At 38.4% G+C, this 23,827-nt stretch overlaps 1 protein-coding gene across 1 annotated transcript in view; it reads left to right on the top strand.

The window, feature by feature from the left end:
- Positions 1–16,955, top strand: part of UBXN2B (UBX domain protein 2B) — a 43,504-nt gene extending 26,549 nt beyond the window's left edge. The window contains exons 5-8 of the mRNA XM_011982186.1: positions 23–132; positions 5,234–5,371; positions 11,410–11,571; positions 12,854–16,955. Of these exons, the coding sequence (XP_011837576.1) occupies positions 23–132; positions 5,234–5,371; positions 11,410–11,571; positions 12,854–13,016 (573 nt within the window). The 3' untranslated portion in view covers positions 13,017–16,955. The remainder of the gene's footprint in view (positions 1–22; positions 133–5,233; positions 5,372–11,409; positions 11,572–12,853) is intronic.
- The last annotated feature ends 6,872 nt before the right edge of the window (positions 16,956–23,827 follow it).

Raw genomic sequence — 23,827 nt, 5'->3', positions numbered from 1 at the left:
ATTTTTTTTCTATGCCCAAAAGGTTCAGATTTTGCTTAAACTGTGGAGCAATGGTTTCAGTTTAGATGATGGAGAATTGAGACCTTACAATGAACCAACAAATGCTCAATTTCTGGAGTCTGTTAAGAGAGGGTAAGATGTATTATTTGTATTCTATTTGTTATGTAGAGTGGGACTTATTTTCTTAACAGACTACTAATTATTAGTGCACTAAGGTTTTCAAGAAGTAGTTCCTGGAATATATTAAATAAGTGGTTGCTGGGGGTATAGGTATTCTTAAGTTTTATAAAGGATATACTGCTATCTCTAAATCACTGGTTCTTAACTTTGTGGGCCAGGGGCATTGGACATTGGCCCATTTTAAAATGTGATGAAACTATGAACCCAGCTCCAAGAAGAAACATCTTAATGTGATAATCAGTGAATTAATTAGTATGTAGCTACCCACCCACTAAGCCACTGTCCTGCTTACTGTTGACAGGGTGACTCTCATTGCATGTATGCCTGAAATTCAGCAACTTATGTTAGAAATCTTTTAATGTGGCATTACTGCTGGCAGAAGATTTCAAAAGGTTAGTTTGAAGTTACAATTTGTAAAAGTAAACTCAGATATTCAGTGCTCTGACCCATCCGAAGAACACTGTAACTTACCAACTCTTCTTGCTAAAGGATGAGGAATCAAGTGATTTTGCTGTGATAATAAAAGCTTTTCTGTGTTATGATTAAACTAGCTGAAAGTGGGGTTATTTCTAAGTAGATATACAACTAAAGACATAAAGTTGAGCATAAACTGGGAAATTAAGTCGTAGGAAAGGATCAGAGTTATACTGTATATAACTGGAGTTATATATACAGGGTTATGCTCCATAAAGGAATAGCAGGTGGAGCATTTCCAAATGTTGAAATATGTCCAGGATGAGTGGCTGACATGGAGTGGAGGTTAAATTCACTGGAGTTGAAGTAGTAGAGGAACTCCAAAGGAAAGGTGTTTTAGAAGACTAATTAGCATGAATTTTGAATTTAAATTTTATACAGATACTGTCAGGATACCAAGCAAAGGCAACAAATGCCGTAAGAAGTATGCTGAAGTCATTGGAAAAGGTGGGAAACTGTCCTAGGAGGCACTATATGGGGGTGGCAAATACAGGATATAATGGTTTAAGTCAGTGCTGTGGACTTGGAAACCTGCAGAATCACTGGGAAGAGCTGCAAGCAACTAAGTGGGGGAAGTTTTCATTGGCTAAGTGAAGACCAACATAACTATAGAAATTGATACTAATTTCAAGATAGTGGAAACAACATATTGAGAATGAATGTGCTATTAAATAGATAAAAACTAATTTATTGTTAAATGAAAATAAAATATAAACTTTGTAGGCTAATGTTTAAACAAATGTGGTGTATTAAAAGAATTTTAAAATTTGAGTCACACCATATCTGCAAATATAAATTATGATCAAGAAGAGTTTTAGAAAGGACTCCTTAAAGAAAATGAGTAATGTCAGGTAGTGGTTCTCAGCTATGTAAGACCCATTGTCTCCTTTTTATAAGAAATATTTTGTAAAACCATCTACACTATCCTCAAAGAACTCATAGATAATATAATCTATGTACATGATTTTCCAAAAGAAATTAATATTCTACCTTAAATACATTGAAGAAATAATTTATTATAAAATGATACATGTTTTAATATATAAATGCCCTGATATGACCACACAGCACACATAAGAAACAGTTAGTTTGTACCTCTATGCAGTCTAGCACTTCCCATGTAAATGTGACAGGTGTAAAAACAGAAAAATGAAGTATATGAGGTTGTCAGCTTAATTACTGCAAGTAGCTTGCGTTCAAGGACTCAGTAAAGGTCCAAACAAAACAAAGTACAGTGTTCCCTCACTTTACATGGTTGTACATTCCTGAAGATTTCAAAGTATATTAATACAATAGCCTAAAAAATGTGTTTTGCTTGTATATGAGACAGACTTAGGTTTTAGGATCAGACAGTATTATCCACGTGACTCCCTGGAGGGCACATAATGATTCTTTGGAACCCAAGACGAGTCTTTCTCACATAAGACAGATCCCCTGTTGCAGTGCATCTGACATCCCCTGCCTTGACACTGAATGACAGCAGTGCTCTCAGATCACCCCATGATGTTTAGATGGTTTTGATGTTTTGTCCTCCCCAAACCTCATGTTGAAATGTGATCTCCAATGTTGGGGGTGGGCCTGTGGGAGGTGTTTGGATCATGGGGTGAATCCCTCACAAATGGCTTGGTGCCATCCCCATGGTAATGCATGAGTTCTTGTTCTGGCAGTTCAAGTGAGACCTGATTGTTTAAAAGAGCCTGGAACCTCCCTTTCTCTCTTGCTTCCACTCTTGCTGTGTCATACACCAGATCCCCCTTTGCCTTCTACCACGATTGTAAGTTCCCTGAGGCTTCAGAATCTGGTACCATGCTACTTATACAGCCTGCAGAACCATGAGCCAAAATAAACCTTTTTGCTTTATAAATTACCCAGCCTCAAGCATTCCTTCATAGCAGTGCAAACAGACTAATACAGAACATTGGTACCAAGGAGTAGGGCATTGCTCTAAAAATACCTGAAGATGTGGAAGCATCTTTGGAACTGGTTAATAGGCAGTAGTTGGAAGAGTTTGGATGTCCTTGAAGAAGACAGGAAGACAAAGGAAAATTTGGTACTTCTTAGAGACTTCTCAAGTGGTTGTGACTAAAGTACTGATAGAAATACGGATAGTGAAGGCCTGATGAGTTCTCAGATAGAAATGAAGAAGTTACTGGGAACTGGAGTAAAGGTCAGCCTTGTTACACCCTAGCAAAGGATTTGTCTGCATTGTGTCCATACCCTAAGGCTTTGTGGAAGGTTAAACTTAAGAGTGATGATCTAGGGTATCTGGTGGAAGAAATTTCTTTTTTTTCTTTTCTTTTTCTTTTTTTTCTTGAGACAAGTCATGCTCTGTCACCCAGGCTGAAGTGCAGTGGCGCGATCTCGGCTCACTGCAAGCTCCACCTCCCGGGTTCAAGCACTTCTACTGCCTCAGCCTCCCAAGTAGCTGGAATTACAGGTGCTCGCCACCACACCTGGCTAATTTTTGTATTTAGTAGAGATGGGTTTCACCATCTTGGCCAGGCTGATCTTGAACTCCTGACCTTGTGATCCACCTGCCTTGGCCTCCCAAAGTGCTGGGATTACAGGCGTGAGCCACCATGCCCAGCCCTGGTGGAAGAAATTTCTAAGCAGCAGAACATTCAAGAAGCTTTTTGGCAGCTTCTAACAACCTATGGTCAGACATAGGAGCAAATAAATGGCTTAAAGTTGAAACTCGTATTTAAAAGAGAAGCAGAGCCAGTTGAAGTTTGGAAAATTCCCACCCTGGCTATGTAGTAGAGAAGGAAAAAGTGTTTTCAGGAGAAGAATACAAGCAGGCTGTGGAGCAACCACTTGATAGAGAGATTTGCATAAATAGAAGAGAGCCTAGCTTAGTGCTACTAACCAACATGATGGGAAGAAAGCCTTGAAGGCATTTCAGAGACCTTTAAGGCAACCCCCTCATCCCCCATCACAGGCCCAGGGTCCTAGGAGAAAAGTAGTTTTTGGAGGCCAAACCCAGGGCCCAGCTGCCCTGTGCAGCCTCTGGACACTGTTCCCGTTATCCCAGCTGCTGCAGCTCAAAAAGCCCCAGGTATAGCTTGGGCCTCCACTCACTCTGAAGGGCACAAGCCACTACTGTAAGCCTTGGTGGCTTCCACATGGGGTTAAGCCTACAGGCACACAGAATGCACAAGTGAAAGAGGCATGGGAGGCTGCACCTAGATTTCAGAGGTCCATGCCAAAGGGAAATGTGAGGTTTTAGCCCCCAGACACAGTCCCCACTGGCTCACTGCCTAGTGGAACTGTTGGAAGGGAGGTGCCACTCTCCAGACCCAAGAATGGTGGAGCCACCAGCAACCTGAGCCTGGAAACGCCACAGGTACTCACCTCCAACCCATGAGAGAAGCCACAGGGCCAGAGCTGCCCAAAGCCTTGGAAACCCACCTCTTGCACCAATATGCCCTGTATGTGGGACATGGAGTCAAGGATTATTTTGAAGCTTTAAGATTTAATGTCTGCCTTGCCAGGTTTCAGACTTGTATGGGGCCTGTTGCCTCTTTCTTTTGGCACATCTCTCTTTTGGAATGGGAATGTTTAGCCAATGCCTATACCACCATTCTATCTTAGAAGTAAATAGGTTATTTTTTATCTTACAGGATTGTAGGTAGAAAGAACATGGCTTAAATCTCAGATGAGATTTTGGACTTTTGAGTTAATGCTGGAACGAGTTAAGACTTTGGGGGACTATTGAGAAGGGATGATTGTATTTTGTGATGTGAGAAGGACATGAAATTTGGGGGGCCAGTGGTGTAATTATATGGTTTGGATGTTTTGTCCCCTCCAAATCTCATGTTGAAGTGTGACCTCCACTCTTGAGGTGGGGCTGGTGGGAGATTTTGGGTCATGATGGCAGATCTCTCATGAATGGCTTGCTGCCATCCCCATGGTAATGAGTTTTCACCCCGGTAGTTCACTCAAGAGCTGGTTAATAGCCGGGAACCTCCGTCTCTCTCTTGCTTCTGCTCTTGCCGTGTGATATGCTGGGTCCCCTTTTGCCTTCCACTGTGATTGTAAGTTTCCTGAGGTCTCACCAGAAGCAGATTCTGATACCATGTTTCTTTTACAGCCTGCAGAACCATGAGCAAAAGTAAACCTCTTTGCTTTATAAATTACCCAGCCTCGGGTATTTCTTTATAGCAATGCAAATGGACTAATACACCCAACAAGCAAAAACACCCATATCAATTTTCAGAACTTTCTCCAAGGAGTTTATTAATAAATATCCACATTACCTTTTTATCTTCATAGGAATTTTCTGGTGCTGATTTACATATAAATTGCTGTCTTAAAATTTAACTTTCTGAATGCCAGAAGCTCTCCAAGATAATTGTGACTACCAAAGCATCCCTGTGTTGAGAACCAGTAAGGAGTAATGTGAAGTGACTTTTAAAAAGATCTACAAGGACTAATCAGTCATCATGGAAATTTTTGTGTTATAATTTAAGCAAAAATTTCTGTTTTCCAGTATAGCTCATGAAATAATTACAGTAATCTCAACAGTGTAGTTTAATTCTTGAAAAACTTAATGATAACTTTTTTTCCGCCTTTTTAAAAGAGAGATTCCTCTGGAGCTTCAGCGCCTTGTTCATGGTGGCCAAGTGAATTTGGATATGGAGGATCATCAAGATCAAGAATACATAAAACCTAGATTGAGGTTCAAGGCTTTTAGTGGAGAAGGGCAAAAACTTGGAAGGTAAAAAATCCTAAAATGAGAAAAACACCTTTGTTGAACATGAATTTTTCTTTGAGAATAAGAAAAGCAAATGACCTATGAAGTAAAAGCAAAAATATGAACCATGCACATTAGATATATAAATCTGTTAATAGTGTTATATTATTATACCATTATATCATTATGATATTAATTGTGATATTAATACTATAATTAATATTAATACTTAGATTGCAGTTACCATGTTCCTGGTCCTCTAAGCCCTATACATGTATTAGTTAATCTTTACAACAGCTCTTTGATGTAGATACTGTTATTACTTCATTTTGTAGATGCAATAATTTGCCCAAGATTATTGAGCTAAGAAATGACTAGCCTGTGGGATTCAAACCCAGGCACTCTGACTTCAGAGTTTGTGCTTTTTACCACTATATTGTATGCCTCTTTCAGATTACCTGGTTTCAAAGGAGAGAATTGTAAAGGGTTGTTGATGAGATAAAATAATGGATACCTTACATCACAACTTAAGCATGCATGTCTGCCATCAGTAATGACCAGGCTTTTGCAGCAGGAGCAATGTGCTTAGCTTTGTGATTTTCAATAGTTTTTAAACAGCCAAACTCTTTTTTCAAGTCATGGAAGCCGAGTATGTAAAATCTGAGCTTCTCTGATTGTTGGTGAAGGAAGGCATTGTGTCTGAGACATTTCCGAAGAACCTTAGCACTGAAGAGCACAATTTAAAAACCAATGCACATGGCAGAATGTATGAGTGGTTTCCTTTAAGCCATGGCTTAATGTAATCTTAGAAATTGTAAAATATGTTGGTAAAAGTTACCCTCTACTTGTCCACACATTATTGCAGGTGATGTGGAATTGCCGCATTGGTGATGTTTCTGGTGTATGCTTTGGTACATCCTTTGCTTCTCTTCATGTGATTTCCTTCCCTTCCAAGCCCCCTTCAGTTTGCCTGGTACACACTGGTTGTCTATTCTCCCCTCATATTTCAAGATAGGAAAGAATTCAGTATTCCTTCTTTATACTTTGCTATCTCTAGTCTCCCTTTCTGTATTCTCTTCTGATAGAGACTGGTGCTGGGGACATAGAAGAAATACAGGAATTTATGTTGACTTGTTTTTCTTGGGACACAAACTCTTCAATTTTCATTCACAAGTTTACTTGGAAATTTTCTCCCTCATCTCTCTTTCCTACCAACACATGTCAGGCTTCTCTTTCTTTTTTTTTTTTTTTTTTTTTTTTGAGATGGGGTCTTGCTCTGTTGCCCAGACTGGAGTACAGTGGTGCAGTCATAGTTCACTGCAGACTTGACCTCCTGGGCTCAAGCAAGCTTCCTACCCCACTCTCCTGACTAGCTGGGACTATAGGCACTGCTGAGCCCAGCTAATTTTTTTTCATTTCTAGATTTTGTAGAGACACGTGTCTTACAATTTGCCCAGGCTGGTCTTGAAGTCCTGGCCTCAAGCTGTTCTTCTGCTTTGGCCTGCCAAAGTGCCTGGGTTACCGGCTTCTGGCCAGGCTTCTCTCGAATTGTATAATACTATGTTTTTACTCCTCTTGTTGTGATCAACATATATATATATATACTTTTTAATTTTCTAGCACTTCCCATTTTTATTTGATATATATTGAGATTATGATTTTTAATTAGAATGCGGATAAAATGCCTAGACATCTCTTTGCTATATACATATTCCTTCTCTGTTATTTAAATGTATGACCAAGAATTAATGTTAGACTGCACATCCTTGTTGGTAGACCTACAGTAAATCTAGACTTGGAATTGAAGAAGGTAGCATAAAGGGAAGGCAACTGAGAAGAGTCAGTGATTATTAAACTCATGAAAATAAGAATATTATCTGATGATAGTATCTCACAAAGGCCAGTCATTTTCCTTATAAAGCAAATAGAGAAAATAACAGAAAACAAAGGAGAAACTGATGGAAGAAAGTGACAGAGATCAGTGGTAATAATGCCATGTTAATTTACTAGCCATATTGATCAAGATTTTGATTATGGAAAACAGAATCTACTTGCCAGTAGTAATAGGTTTCTTACAGGATCTTGTGTAGTTTATAGAATATCTGGAAGAGACAAGCAAACCAAGCTTTCCTTAGCCAGGAGAAACAAACACTATAGAAGAGTGTTCCAGAGACAACACCTATGTCCCCCAGTCAGGTGCTCAGTGCCCATGGAACTAGGGACTAGATACTAGAACATTCCATCATAGAAGAAATAAATGCTTCTACCACCTTAGTTACCAGAAGAGCTACAGACTTTCGACTTTGCAGTGCTTACTTCCACCAAACAAGTATATATTTGTTTGCTTGGTGGAAGGGTAGAATCATGAAATCCTAGCTGCCAGAGAGTCTGAGAGATGTAATCTTTAGAATTTTCAGCTTCTAATAGAAGGAGATAGCATGATGATGTGAGCCTGTGTGTACACAAACCCAAATGTCGAATAAGCAAATGTATTCTAAAGTGAAGAATTACATAGAACATTTTATATTAAAAATTTACATTAAGAAAGATATTAAAAGTTCAATAGTTAACCTTCATTTAGAAAGTAACTTTCTAAAATGGCTTGGTTCTCAAGAGTTCAAGACAATTATTTACCGAGCAGGAAATAAAAAGAAGCAAGTAAAACAGAAATGAAAATAATCTATTGTCTTCCATAGATGGCAGTCTGATTACACACAGAATGTTACATAGATGGAAACTAAATCTTTTTATGTGATATGCAATTATGGTGGAAACCAAAATGCTGTAAAAATATTACATAGTACCCTCACATAATAGAAGAAGGCAAACCATAGGTGTAATACTGCAAATTTGCAATTGTAGAACAAACTGTGTTATTGAATAAAAATTAGCTTGGTGAGCTAGAGTAGTGCCTAACAAGTAAAAGACCTACAAAATCAAGGAGTCATTTTTAATAGGGAGGACTAGCAAGTAGGCATTCTTGGTAGGCTTTTGAGCTGGCATGTATAATGATAAAAATCATGATTTAAAGCTGATCTTTCTGCACAACAGTCACTGCCTGTTTGTCCTACTGTTCGCTTCAGAAGATTTTGCTTAACACTCTCACTCACCTGAGATTTGTCTTCATCTGGGGCCCTAGACCCTGAGGGCTCTCTTCTCTAAAACTTCAAAGCCTTTCCGTATCCCAGCTCTTCAACAGCTGTGGCCTGACTGAAGCCTGACTGGGTGGTCAGCCCGTGCGGCTCAGTACTTCTGGGGACAGTCTCAGCTGTGCTGAGCAGGCAGTGCTGTACCTCGCCAGTCTCACAGGCCTGAGCTGCTTTCCTAAACCCCTCCTTGACCCCTGCCGCTCACTCTCTGCAAATCTCTTTGCTTCCAGCTTCATTGAGAAAATAGAACCTGACAGGAATTCACATTCTTATTGTGTTCCCCTCCAGCCTTCAAGCTTATTAATGATCATTTCCATTCTCCTCTCCCACCATAAGTTTAAAGAAGAGGGTGTTTCTCCTCCTGTCTCAGGGAATTACAACCTACATCCTTTCCTGCCATTTGCCTGGAAACCTTGTTGTACCAATTTCTCTTTTCTTTCTTAAAAATTTTTCTTTTTAATGTAAACGTTTTACTATGGCTTGATCAATTGAATGATACAGAGAAAGTTTTAAATAGCAAACAGATGTGATTTTGACAGCTAAATATTAGAATTAACATAACTCGCCTGAGCACAGTGGCTCACACCCGTAATCCCAGCATTTTGGGATGCTGAGGCGGGCAGATGACTTGAGATCAGAAATTCAAGACCAGCCTGGCCAACATGGCAAAACCCCATCTCTACTAAAAATACAAAAAAAGAAAAAGAAAAAAAAAAGCCACATGTGGTGACAGGCACCTGTAATCACTCCCAGCTACTTGGGAGGCTGAGACAGGAGAATCACTTGGAACTCAGGAGGCAGAGGTTGCAGTGAGCTGAGATCACACAACTGCACTCCAGCCTGGGCAACCTAGCAACACTGCATCTCAGAAAAATAAAAATAAAGTAAAATAAATTAACATTACTTTTAAGGCTGATTTTTTAATACCACACTACCAGCTTGTCCAGCTATCTATCTGTGTGGTTCTGAACATGTCTTTTAGTCTCTCTGTGACTCAGTTTCTCTTGGATGAAATGATATGGTTGGCCTAAATTATGTTGAAAGTCCATCCATTCCAGTTCTCAAATGTTATTATTCCATATACAATAGTTTCATTGTGACACACACATTTTCTTACCTAGCTTCCCCATCCTGTATTTTCTGTTTTGAGAAAAAGCACACCTGGTCAGAATCTGCCTTAAACAGAAAGCAGTAGATTACAAAAACAACAGGGAGGCAACCTGATGTGTGGAAAGAGCCCAAGATAAACCTCAACTCTCTCCCTTACCAATAGGAATATTGGGGGTAACTTTTTTTCCCCCAGAGTTGTTAGGATAATTATAATGCTAATAGCCAACTTTTAGTAGTGCCAACTATATAAAAGCACCATTTGAAGTGCTTATGTGTCCTCATTAACTTCATCTTTACGACACTGCTGCTGTTGTCTGTCAGGCACAATAAGGGTAAGTGACTTGCCTGGTGTCACAGAATAAGTGCAGAGTTGGGACTGAACCCAGGTAATCCAGCTCCGGGAACCATGCTGTTAACACTGCTTTCCAGGCTGATGTAAATGAAATAATGTATGTGGCAGATGTGGTAATGGTGGTAGTGACGATGATAATGTGTATACCTGGTTATCAGAAAGGCAGAGGTAAAGAGGTCCTTTGCATTCAGTATCTCGTGTCTTTTCTCTTGTATTTTCATCCCCCTCGTGTAAGGAACACTGAACTGTTGGCCCTCAATTCCAAATTAAAAAGAAATTCCTTAATATCTGATCATTTATTGTAAGTCGTAATTTTAACCTTTTGTATATTTTTATGTATCCTCAAATCAGTTCTAAAATTAGCATCAGGAAATAGCTAAAGAAAGTGTCAGCAGTTAGTACCAGATAATTTTACCACTTTACTGTGTACTCTTGAAAGAGAAACTTTTTGAATGGGAGTAAGAGTCATGATGATTTCGATTGAACTAAAGCCCAAATGCTCAAAGAACTTTCATACTAGTAATAATTAGATACATGTGTGTCTTTCTTCCAGAAGAAAATAATTTATAGGAAACCATCTAAATCTCAGTGTTCAAGAGAAAAAACTTGAAGGTTATCAAAAATCCCTTAAGATGACTGAGAAAATTGGGCTAAATTTCTTTTAATTATTTAACCAAAAGAGCACTCCTCTATTTTTGACATTCACTTTTGGTATATACTGACTGATCATCCTGCTCATGTTAGAAGGGCTAAGACAGCAATGCTAGGGTCACTAGTAACCAAGTTCAAATGGTAAGATGTTCTGTCAAGCTTCATTACGAATTTATTGTCATGTAATAATATTTTATTCCTCACTAGTACTTAGAAGTTATTTCTGTTTTGCAAAGCAGTGCTTGAATCAGATGTTTTTAAGTAATATTAGCCAAGTTTAAATTAAGTGAATTTAGTGCTGATAGTATGTACACAATAGCTGGCACCTGTTGAAACACTGTGTTCTAGGCACAATATTAAGGACTTACTGGTATAATATACCTTCATAACATAGTATTATTCCCTCATTTTATAAATGATAGAACTGGATTCAAAATGATTGATGTACTTACTCAACTTCACACAATTGACGTAGCTGGGATGTGAAACCATGTCTGTCTGCTCTTAGTCATTCTTTGGCGCTAACTCAGAGTTGCTTATGTTTCTAAATAAAACTGGTTTGCTAAATGTGATGAAATTGCAAACAGTTAAATGAGGAAAGGATACATAGTTAGGCTTTTAAGAGAGATTAGGTAAACCAAATAGGAATCATAGGATCCAAAATAACATAATGAAAGAGGTTGAAAGAAGTATAGGAGACTCAAATGAAGCCATGTTCTAAGTGTTTATCTGCTTTCTTCAGTTTGTCATATTTTACATACTCAGATTTGTGTTCTAATTCTTTGATTCTTCTTTTTCAGTCTTACACCTGAAATAGTCAGTACACCTTCCTCTCCAGAAGAGGAGGATAAATCAATACTTAATGCAGTTGTTCTTATTGATGATTCAGTGCCAACAACAAAAATTCAAATCAGGTTAGCAGATGGGAGTCGTTTGATACAAAGATTCAATAGTACACACAGGTAAGCTTCTTTACCACCAGTGTCCTGTTTGCTGTTCTATACACTGGGTTGCTTATCTAAGTGAAACTGTATGTGACATGAGTAATGAAGAATATGATATTCTTTGGGTTTACTTTTGAAGTAACTTTTTGACAGAAGAAACATTCTTAAAAGGACAATAGCTGTGTATAAGAAATGAAATATATGGTATTTAAACAGTCTCTATAAACTATCCAAATACTAATGTGATATCAGATATCATACAAAAATAAGTTAAGAGCTACAGTTTTACGTTGTTACTAAAACTATATGAAGTAGAGTCAGATTTAATTTAACATAGTAAAACCTTTGGGGACTTTATTCATTTAAAAATTTGTGATAATTTTGATTGGGATTTTCTGTATAGCAAATACATAATATAAATGTATATTGCAAATCAAGTTTAATTGTACTATTTTCAAGAACTTCAGATAGTTTTAAATTTTTCTTTAATATTGATTTGTACATCAACATTTGATTTGTCCATTGAAGTAAGACCCTAAGAGGTATATTCATGATTTCGGTTGAATTACTGTGTTTATGTGAGAGTAATTTTTTAAAATTATTCCTATGACAACACATTTCATAGTTTTAAACTCACCTTGCCACAGGCCAATCATAGTTACCTTTTTCAGGTCCTATGCTGCTAACATATTTTATACTCTGAAAAAAGTAGGACCTGTACTTTTTTTTTTTTGGAGGCAGAGTCTTACTCTGTCTCCCCGGAGTGCAGTGGTGGGATCTCAATCCACTACAAACTCCGCCTTCCAGATTCAAGCAATTCTCATACCTCAACCTCCTGAGTAGCTGGGATTACAGGCAGCCACCACCATGCCCAGCTGATTTTTTCTAGTTTTAGTAGAGACGGGGTTTTCACCATGTTAGCCAGGCTAGTCTCGAACTCCTGGTCTCAAGTGATCCACCCACCTCGTCCTCCCAAAGTGCTGGAATTACAGGTGTGAGCCATCGTGCCCAGCCGGACCTGCACTTTTAAAATAACATTAGTACACTTACTTTATGCATAACTTACCTGAAGATTGTTTCCATTTTACAGGAAAAGTAAATGTTAGGTACACACTAAAGTTACTTTACATTTTAACTGAAGCCTAAGATAAATCCTTCAATTGAAATACTATACATTAAAGAAAGTTACAACACCTTTATATGAAGATTAAAATTTTGTGATTTTTATTATGATTCAATTTTAAGTTTACATGAAAATATGGTTTTTTATATTACAAATTTTTTTATCTCATTTCTTCAGGATCCTGGATGTCCGGAACTTTATTGTACAGTCTCGTCCTGAATTTGCAACTCTTGACTTTATTCTTGTGACTTCATTTCCAAATAAAGAGCTAACAGATGAAAGCCTGACACTGCTAGAAGCAGATATTCTTAACACTGTGTTACTCCAGCAACTGAAATAATATTGTTCCTGTCCATGCAGTAGCATGTGGGAATAGATGATGTGCCATATTAATAAGAACAATACTTCCAGCACTAAAAACAACCAAATTATTTTTATTATTTTTACAGATAGATTTTGGTTTTATTGTTATTCTGTCTTCCAACCTGAATATAGACAAATTTGGATTAGGAATAGACCTTGAGATAAGTATGTTTGAGTTTTTAGTTGAAAGACTGGCTTTATGTTGATAGTTTTTGGATTTCTAGGCAAATCAGTTTGTTACATGCTTAGTGTTAATGTAACATTTGTTTGCAGAAAAGAATGACCAAAACCCCTTTTTGATAAATGCGTTTGGTAAAATTTGCACTAAAGTTTCTTGATGCAGCATTGACCGACAGCCATTAAGAAATCTTTTGATCAAATAACGTTGAAAATTTGTCTGTAATATATATTGAAACGTGTCTATTTTGATTTTGAAATTGTTTGATCATACAATAATTATTTCTCCTATTAAGATTTTACACATCCTTTTTACTTAGTGATTTAGATATATTACTAGTATCAGAAACTACAGTTTTGCCTTGTATTTTACAGAATTATGACTGTTGCGAACTTAAACAGAAACACATAAAACGTCAGCAATTCTTTTTTTTGTTTTGTTCTTTGAGATGGAGTTTTGCTCTCGTTGCCCAGGCTGGAGTGCAATGGCATGATCTCCGCTCACCACAACCTCCACCTCCCAGATTTAAAAGATTCTCCTGCCTCAGCCTCCCAAGTAGCTGGGATTACAGGCATGCGCCACCACGCCTGGCTAATTTTTGTAGTTTTAGTAGAGACGGGATTTCTTCATGCTGGCCAGGCTGGTCTTAAACTCCCGACCTCAGGTGATACACACATCTCAGCCTCCCAAAGTGCTGGGATTACAGGCATGAGCCACCACGCCCAGCCTAAATGTCAGCAATTCTTAAGAAGATATGGTAAACAGCAACAACATTTTAAAATCAAGTAATTACAGTTCCTCCCAGAGCTTGCCTTGGTCACATTCATTTGTTCATTCAAAACATTTTTCTAGGAAACTCACTATATACACTAAACACTATTCTTATGTGCTCAACCTAGAATGTCTTCTCCAGAACAAGACTAGTGTAGAAATATAGGAATGTAAGTTCTGTCGTATAGACTAGATCTAAAGAATTACCAGCATAAATGTTTACATTTCTGCTGAAGCCAGAAGCTTCTTCTTCTTCCCAGACACCATTTCATCCTTAGTTATCACTCCTGGTTAGTTTTTCCATTGCCACCATAACAAGTTACAAAATGTGGCTTAAAATAGCACAAATTTATTATCTTAATTCTATAGGTTAGGAGTCCAAATGGGTTTCGCGGTGCTAAGATCAATTTGTTGGCAGGGTTGCATTCCTTTAGGAGGCTCTATAGGAGAATCATTTCCTTGTTCCACCTTCTAGAGGACATCCGCATTCCTTGGCTTGTGGCCTCCTTCCATCTTAAAAACCAGCACTATTTCATCTCTATGACCTTCTGTTATCACATCTCTCTGACACTAGCCTGGAGAGGTTCTCTGCAGGACTAATGATTAAATTAGGCCCACTGGATAATCTAGGCTTATCTCCTCATCTTGAAATCCATAGTAACCTTAATTACATCTGCAAAATCTCTTTTACCATCTAAGGTTACATATAGGTTTGGAGATTAGGACATTAACATTTTACGTAGAACATTATTCTTGCCTACTACAGTTCGCCCCCACCCCCAGCTCCACCCCTGTGTTAAAGATTCAGATTCATCACAAATAAATTTACCTCACTCATAGGTGCTCAAAAGTCACAAACCATTATTACAGTATCAACTCTAAATCCAAAATCTTATCTGAGTCTCACCAACTCAAAAGTCTCAAATCTCACATTAAAGCCATCTAAATTAAGTTTGAGAGGATCGGGGTGTGATTTCTGGGGCATAATTCCTCTCCATCTGTGCACTTGTGAACCTAGAAAACAAGTTATCTGCTCCCAAGTATGCTGGCATGACAGGCATACAGTAACAGTTATACACATTCCTGTTCAAAAAGCAGAAATTTGGATGAAAAAAGGAGCCATGAGCAGCAGTCAATTTATAAAACCAGCCAGGCATCCTCCTTTAAGTTTCAAGGTCTGGGAGTAATCTTCAGCTCACTGCTCAGTTCTCTGGGCTTGTGACTGTCTCAGTGTCATCTTTTTCACAAAAGGTAGCACACGTTTGCAACTGTGTATCAGCTTCTCAGTTTCTTTTATATTCTCTACAGCTTTCTGTTAAAAATAGTGGTGCTTCTGCTGCTGTAACATTGTCAGGAAACTTGTGGGTCTCTTACATATGTCATGGGGATGCACTCATTTAGATAGGAGGCTCCTCACATATCTTTCCTAGAAAATCCTGTCTCTATTTTTGGTTTTTTGTGAAATAGCTGAGAGGATCTATGATTCACACCCTTAATGTCTTCAAAGAGCCTTTTGTGTGACCTGATACTCAGACCTTTTGATGTTTCTGAAGTATTAGCAACAGGTTATACAGCCATACCTTCATCACTTTCTCTAGAGAAGGCTGGCCTGACTAAATCTCTTAGTTTTAGTGTCTTTTGCCATTTGAACAGGCCGCGAATTTCCCTAAATCATCAAGTCCTGGTTTCTTTATATTTAACATTCTTCCCTTAATTTATCTACCTCCTTCCACATTTTACTATAATCAGCAAGAAGACAGCAGGCTGTACCTTCCACAGCTTGCTTGGAAATATCTTCGGCTAAATATTGAAGTCATCACTTAAAAGTTCTGCTTTACACATAACTGCAGGACACAATTCAGCTTAGCTTTTTGCTGCTATGTAATGAGGACCCCTTTCCTCCAGTTTTCCAATAACATATTCCTCATTTTCTACCAACAGTCTATTCATGATGATTTAGATACTGTAGGGCAATCGAGGTATTGCCTATTATACTCCTTTCTTCCTTCAAGGCCGCCCTAGCATTAACATTCCATATTTCTACTAACAGTCTGTTTAAGGCAATTTAGCTTCTTTCTGGCATGCTCCTCAGAATTCTTCCAGCCTCTACCTACTGCCCAATTCCAGAACCACTTTTCCATTTTTAGGTATTTGTTACAACAGCACCCCAAGTACCTAAAAAAGTCTTTTATGCCTATTTCTCTGCCAGATGACTTGAATATGCTACTAGATTTGGAATTCATCTTTCTCCAGGGTCACTACTTATTTCAAAGAGGTGAATTTACCTGTGCTGGGGTTTTCATACTGGGAGTGCTACCAGAACTACCACAGGATGAAAGTGGTGAGCCCACCACTGCAGAGAAGTTTTCTCAGAGCCATAATTGAGAGGAATTCTTCTCAAAATAAGCTCTACTCCTTTTCACTCACTGAAAACAACTTGGATAATGAATAACAGCCAGCCCCATTTCAAAAAGATTGCCAGGGGTAAAACAACTTTTTCATGGATCAAAATCATCTTCTGAAGAAAATGATTTCTTAAAAGAATTGAACATTGTAAATCAAAGGGCATTGTCCTGTTTTGGATTAACAAAACAGGAAAAACAACTAAACCTTGTAAAATTATTTGAAATTTTCTTGTTTTTATCATTTGAGTGCCTATAGATGCACATACAAAAACAACTGCCATTTTTGTATATAATAGTCTTCCAAAATAGAGATTTACATTAGGAGAGAATTAAACATCCAGGAGGGATGAACAGTATTTCATGTGTGCTATGTAGTGTTTTGCTTCATTGAGAGTCATTTTCATGAATTATTTTTACTACTGCAGTCATCTTAAATTTATAATCATCTCAGACAAGATGTCACAATGAACAGACAACCATGTGTGAAGTCATTTTGCATGATGTATGTAATCAGAAAGTGTGAAATGTCTGCTTACTAATAAAGAGTGTTTTCACTGAAACTCATTGGAAAGGTTTTTCCAATTTTCTTTGATTTGTAGTTTTGAGTGGCTGAATAGATTGTTTTAACATGAATAACATTTCCTGTGGTTTAATTTCCCTTGGTGCACCTTTTTCAGGGACAGAGAAGGAACTGGTGAATTTCCTGTTCCTGTTTCTGTTTTTATTCTACCCAAACAAAAAGGCTCAGCTGCTGCTTTTTTGCCACAATGAATTTCTGAAAACCTTGTCACCACTGTGAAAGGAAGGTACATCTTGGGACTCCAGAATCACTTAGCTAAAGGGAAAAGTCAAGCTGGGAACTGCTTAGCGCACACCTGCCTCCTATTCATTCTATTCAGTTATCCCTCTGCTCACTGAGATAAAGGCCTGTCTGATTGCCTCCTTTGGAAAGGCTAATCAGAAACTCAAAAGAATGCAACCGTTTGTCTCTTATCTACCTATGCCCTGGAAGCCCTCTCCCACACTTCGAGTTGTCCTGCCTTTCTGTATTGATCCAGTGTTCACCTTACATGTGTTAATTGATGTCTCGTGTCTCCCTAAAATGTCTAAAACCAAGCTGTGCCCCGACCACCTTGGGCTCATGTCATCAGGACCTGCTGAGGCTGTGTCACACTTGCACATCGTTAACCTGGGCAAAAGAAACTTCCTAAACTGAGACCTGTCTCAGGTATTTGGGGTTCATGCAACGTATATTGTTAAAAAGTGCATCACGTTGAAGTGGCCTTGTCTGGGGTGACACCCAAGGTTCGTTGTCTCACAGCCACAGAGATCAAAGATGCGGACACACAGAGTGAGGTTAAGAGCTGAAGTTTAATAGGCGAAAGTAAGAGAAGAGCTCTCTGCTACCAAGAGAGGTCCTGGAAAGATTGGTTGCTGATCCGCAGTGAAATGCAGGGGGTTTTATAGATGAGTTAGTGGGGAGGTAGTGTCTGATGTACATAGGGTGCAAACAACTGATGAGGAACAGGTGTGCCATCTGCATAGCGTGTAAATCTCTAGCAGTCACCACCCCAATCTTTTATTATGCAGATAGGTTCTCTGCCTGAGCTTCTCCATGTTGCCCATTTCTTTCTTACTGTACGCATGCTAACAAAAAAGGGAAGATGGAGTTTCCATGGTGAACCTGTCTGGCCCCCAGGTAACCCTTTTCTATTGGTGCAGCTGCAGGCATCCTCCCATGCAAGCCTCTAGCTTCCTTACCTATGTTTGCAGCTCGATCTTTCAGGCTGCTCTTTGTTAGAAAAGAAATGATTTCGGCCGGGCGGGGTGACTCACGCCTGTAATCCCAGCACTTTGGGAGGCCGAGGCGGGCAGATCACGGGGTCAGGAGATCGAGACCATTATGGCTAACACGGTGAAACCCCGTTTCTACTGAAAAATACAAAAAACTAGCCGGGCGAGCTGGCGGGCGCCTGTAGTCCCAGCTACTCGGGAGGCTGAGGCAGGAGAATGGTGTGAACCTGGGAGGCGGAGCTTGCAATGAGCAGAGATCGCCACTGCACTCCAGCCTGGGCGACAGAGCGAGACTCCGTCTCAAGAAAAAAAAAAAAAGAAATGATTTCTAGGGCTGCTTTTTGTTAGAAGGGAAGTTCCGTCGAGGACTCTTTTGCCCTCACTATCTGCTTAAATAATTTATTTCTATATCCTCTGTTAGTGTTTGCACCTTAAGAATGTCCCTGATCAATGATGTGAATGATGTATATGTGGCCAATATTGTCATGAGGGCTAATAATTTCTATAATCCTCTGTAAAGTTTTTAATTGAAGTATCTTTTAACTCAGTTTATAAAAAGAACCCTAGTGCACATGTGTAACCGTGTGTGTGTGTGTGTTTTATAGCCCATGAAAATAGCATGTGTGTCCTAGCACTAATAACTAGTTCTAATCCACTTAGCTTAACAGTTTTGCCTCTTTGGAATTTATAGCTATGACCTGGGGATCTGTGCAGGGGAAAATGCTCTTTTAGAAAGTTTGAACTTGGTGATTCATTTTCCTTTAGATAAATGTTTTTATATAAAGCAGAGACATTCAGAATCATCCTTGGCAGTGGCCACCTAAAAATTCCCTTTGAGTCCTATAGTTTGATTTCATGTGGATTCACTGGCACAGTTCCAAGTGCAGCTACTCAAAGGAAAGCTACAGGGAAAGAGAATGCTGGTAAACCACTGTTTTGTTGATTGTATCACAATACTTCTTGCTTTCTTTGGAGGGTGTAACAGTTAACTAACTTATTAGCATGAACTTAAAGACTTCACACATACTTACCAATACAGTGCTTTCTGATGGCTTACTATTATTATTGAGTTAAGGTGTGTGTGGTAATCAGGCAACATTAAAAGGGGGCTAAGAAATTAAAGGTTTTTCCTCACAAAATTCTCTTTGCTGTCCTTTACCACCTTCAGTTTACACTGGCTTGGAAACAGTGTTTAAAACGGCTCACAATTAGTGTCAATATTTAAGCCAGTACCTTTTCTCACTTTAATCTTGGAGATAGAAGAATATTTAAAATGAGTACATGTCCTTTCTGTTTTATGCCTTTGTATTGATTTTTGGTTTGTGTTTTCCTTACATTGTGTATCTTTCAACGTACTTTTTAGAACATTCTTAATTATAAAGGTCTTTCCTCATAGTTTCTCTATTTAACGTCTTCCCTATTTTATTCTTCAGTTTTATCTTTGTGGGAAAGGCTTGTTTAAAAACACATTTTATCATTTTTATCAGGAATGGTAAAAACTATAATGTTTAGTTTCCTATAAGCATCTATGTTGATTAAAATGTAGCAACTGTAAATACTACAGATATTCAGATCATCAGTAGACTTGAAAGTGAAAGCATGAACTAGTTGATACAAGTGGAGGTCCTGCTCGCCCTAGCCTGGAATTTGTGACTGTATGTGGGCTTTTGAGAAAGAGGGTAGTAGGATGAAGTGACATCTTGTAGAAAGAAATGCTCATCCTTTCTAGAAACTAACAGGTTCAACATTCCAGGGGATGAGGTGGTCGTTTTTATTAACACAGTAAAATAACATGCAAATACCATGTTTTACACATGTACTTATAATATACATAATATTGAGGCTAGGAGGGTTTTCTTTTCCCCCTTGAAAGCCTATTATAAGTATTTGTAATGTGAGTAGATGTTAGTATCTAGAATATTGTGTGCATTGGTATTCTATGGCAACCCAAACTAATCTAACTTTATATTATTTAATATTAAGCATGTGTGTGGTACATTTGTGATAAAGAGTACATGATTTTGGGGTTTTGTTTTGCTTTTTTTTTTTTTGTTTGAGATGGAGTCTTGTTCTGTTGCTCAGGCTGGAGTCCAGTGGCACGATCTCTGCTCACTGCAACCTCGGCCTCCCGGGTTCAAGCGATTCTCCTGCCTCAGCCTCCCAAGTAGCTGGAATTACGAACATGCACCACCATGCCCTTCTAATTTTTTTTGTATTTTAGTAGCGACGGTTTTTGACCATGTTGGCCAGGCTGGTCTTCAACTCCTGACCTCAAGTGATCCGCCCACCTTAGCCTCCCGAAGTGCTGGGATTACAGGTATGAGCCCCTGTGCCCGGAGAGGAGTACATAACTTAGGGATGACTACTTGGACTTATCACTTATTGAGGGCCTACCAAGAACACAGTCCTGTATTTGCATGCAGCATGTTACTTAGGGTAAATGACACTCTGTTACACAGTTTGTCCTTCTGACCTCAGCTTAATAAATGTAATTTATTCAGAAAGGCCTTCCCTGATGCCTCAATCTAAAGTCATCTCTTTTCTCTCTCAGTTACTTTCTACACTGTTTAACATAGCATTAGCAATACCTGATATTTTCTTGTTAACTTGTTTGACTAACATCCTTTCCCATTCCCTCAGACTCTCCACTGTGTCCCTAGAGCCTAGAATAATATCTTACATGTAGGAATCACTCAGTAAATAGTTAATTAGTAATAAATCAGTGAATGAAGAATAGAACCCTCTGGACCTTGAGAAAATACATACATTAATGTTTTTTTAAACGAGAGAGTAGTGCCAACAAAGTTGATGCTGATGATAGAAAACGTATGTTGGCTGGGCGCAGGAGCTCATGCCTGTAATCCCAGCAGTTTGGGAGGCTGAGGCAGGAGAATTGTTTGAGGCCAGGAGTTCAAGACCAGCCTAGGCAACATAGCAAAACCCTGTCTCTACCAAATATTTTTAAAAATTAGCAGGATGCAGTGACACATGCCTCCAGTTCCAGCTATTCAGGAGGCTGAGGTGGGAGGATCGCTTGAACTCAGGAGGTTGAGTCTGCAGTGAGCCAGTTTCATGCCACTGCACTCCCTCCTGGGTAACAGAGCAAGACCCTGTCTTTAAAAACTATATGTATATACACACACATAAAAAATATACTATATATTTTATATATATGTGTGTTTTTATTGGGTTTTAAAGGGAGGACAAAGGCATTTTAGAAGGGGTGTTGGTTCATTTCTGGGTGTTGGTAATATCTATATAGCTTTAAGTGAAGTGTCCTTGGCAGTTCCCCATGGTAGAACTGGGAAGAAAAAGCCGAAGGAATGCCCATATAAGAACCCACAGTGTGTGAAATACCTATGATTTTCTTAATTCCAATGGTAGTAACTGCTGTGATTCTAGAAGTCTAGAGATAAGGAAGAACACTGCTATGAAGACATTATAGAAAATCCTCAAGCTGTTCAGTAACTTTTTTTTTTTTTTACTATGAAACAACCAAAGTTTCCTGGCCACTTGTCACGCAGTCTGATTGCTTACAGTATGATTATTATAGGTTTTATTTTTATATATAAGCTCTCTCTATATAATGCAGGCTATATAATACAAGTCTGTGTAATATATATTTTTCAATTTATTTTTATTACGTTTCACATATTCCAACATTTTCAGGCTTTGAATGTAATATCACATCATCATTTATTTGTTACCTGACTACTGACACCCAAAAAATATGAAAGAGGAGTTAACGAGATTCTAAATCTATGCAATAATTTTTTAAATAAAAAACTGCAGAAAATTAGATGACACTAGAGACTTTAATTATGTCGCACTCATGCCTCTGAAATCAAACAAGTTCAAGTAGCTGTTGACTTTGGCTACCCACTGAATTTGGCTGAACTTACAAAGAAAATTCTCACTTGTCATTATACATTGTTTTTGTTCTCTAAATTAACTCACTTATGCAATCTTCCACGCAAGCAAAGGCAGTAGAAATGACCTGGAGTTACAGATTTCCAAATAACCTTTATAAACAGACAAGGATATCTGCAAACATGCATGAGTTTCAATGTTCTTTCTGGAATTATTTTTCAGAAAAAAAAGATATAAATTCCTCCAGATAGTTCTTAAAAGCACCCTTTTATGCGTGTTATTCAACCAGTAATTACTTAATTTCCATAGATTTTTATTACTTATTACAAATAAAAATCTTAAGTATATTTCACATTTAAAATGGCACTAAAGTTTACAAGAGATCAGGAGTTCTCTATATTTAGTTCTTAAAGTGAGAAATTACTTTTAACATAGGACTCTACCCACAAGCATCTCAATCCTTTCATTTTGGATGTAATGAAAATAACAAAAAGAAGCCTTGATGGGTTTCCAGGTCATGTTCCTGCCACAGTGAGTGCATGGCATATATTATTAATGTGATCGGACCTTCTCAAATGCAAAGGATCACTGGATGACTCACAAACTCTGTTTTTTTCTTTCTATAAATTAGTTTTAAATTAGGAGGAGCTACCTTAATCTATTAGTGAAAATAATACAATTATAAAAGATGTTTGCATTTCTAAAAGTTTTTAAATTTATGACAAGTTATTATTTTATACTTGCAAACAGGTCCCCTAATTCCACTTTTTACCACATTTGATGGTTCACCAAGATTTTACTTAGATAATTGCATATAAGTATATGCAAAAACATGTTTATTTCCTCATTATTCTTCCTGCTGTAAGCAAGTTGGTGTTTATTTTTACTCATTGTAAATATGCCAAAATATTTAAAAATCTTCATACTATATGTAAATAGAGTGGAGTAGTGGTGGCGGTTTTTTGTTTTATTCATATATTTCTAAATCTCCAACCAATTTCAATAAACTTTCATGAACTTTCCATATGAAGTTCCAAACATTCCATAAACTTTCACTTCCATTCCTCTTAGGTTCTTTTTTCTCATTGTTCTCCATATACTTCTAAATATTACATCCAAAACTTTCTGACTCACTGGGAACTTTCCTTGGAACATCGAGTTCTCCCTGTAGCAGGACAAACCGCAGACAAAACTCCTCAGACACCGGAGTTAAAGAAGGAAGGGGTTTATTTGGCCGGGGGCATCCGCAAGACATCTGTCTCAAGAGCCGAGCTCCCCGAGTGAGAAATTCCTGTCCCTTTTAAGGGCTCACAACTCTAAGGGGGTGCGTGTGAGAGGGTCGTGATTGATTGAGCAAGCAGGGGGCACGTGACGGGGGGCTGCATGCACCGGCGATTAGATCGAAACAAAACAAGATAGGGATTTTTCACAGTGCATTTCTATACAATGTCTATAATCTATAGATAACAGAACCAATTAGGTCAGGGGTCGATCTTTAACTACCAGGCCCAGGGTGCGGCGCCGGGCTGTCTGCCTGTGGATTTCATTTCTGCTTTTAGTTTTTACTTCTTCTTTCTTTGGAGGCAGAAATTGGGCATAAGACGATATGAGGGGTGGTCTCCTGCCTTATCCTGACAGTAACATGTCAGGAGAAGTACCAAGTGTGAATGGAATCTTGCCAGTGGCAGGGCACAGGTGGGGCACCGTCAGCTCTAACAAGGCTCACTAGAGGATTAGAAAAGCAAAGCCCTATAACACAGACAGCTTTCA

Source organism: Mandrillus leucophaeus, unplaced genomic scaffold (assembly GCF_000951045.1).
Source record: "Mandrillus leucophaeus isolate KB7577 unplaced genomic scaffold, Mleu.le_1.0 Scaffold236, whole genome shotgun sequence".
NCBI lineage: Eukaryota > Metazoa > Chordata > Mammalia > Primates > Cercopithecidae > Mandrillus > Mandrillus leucophaeus.
This window is presented reverse-complemented; position numbering and strand designations above follow the sequence as displayed.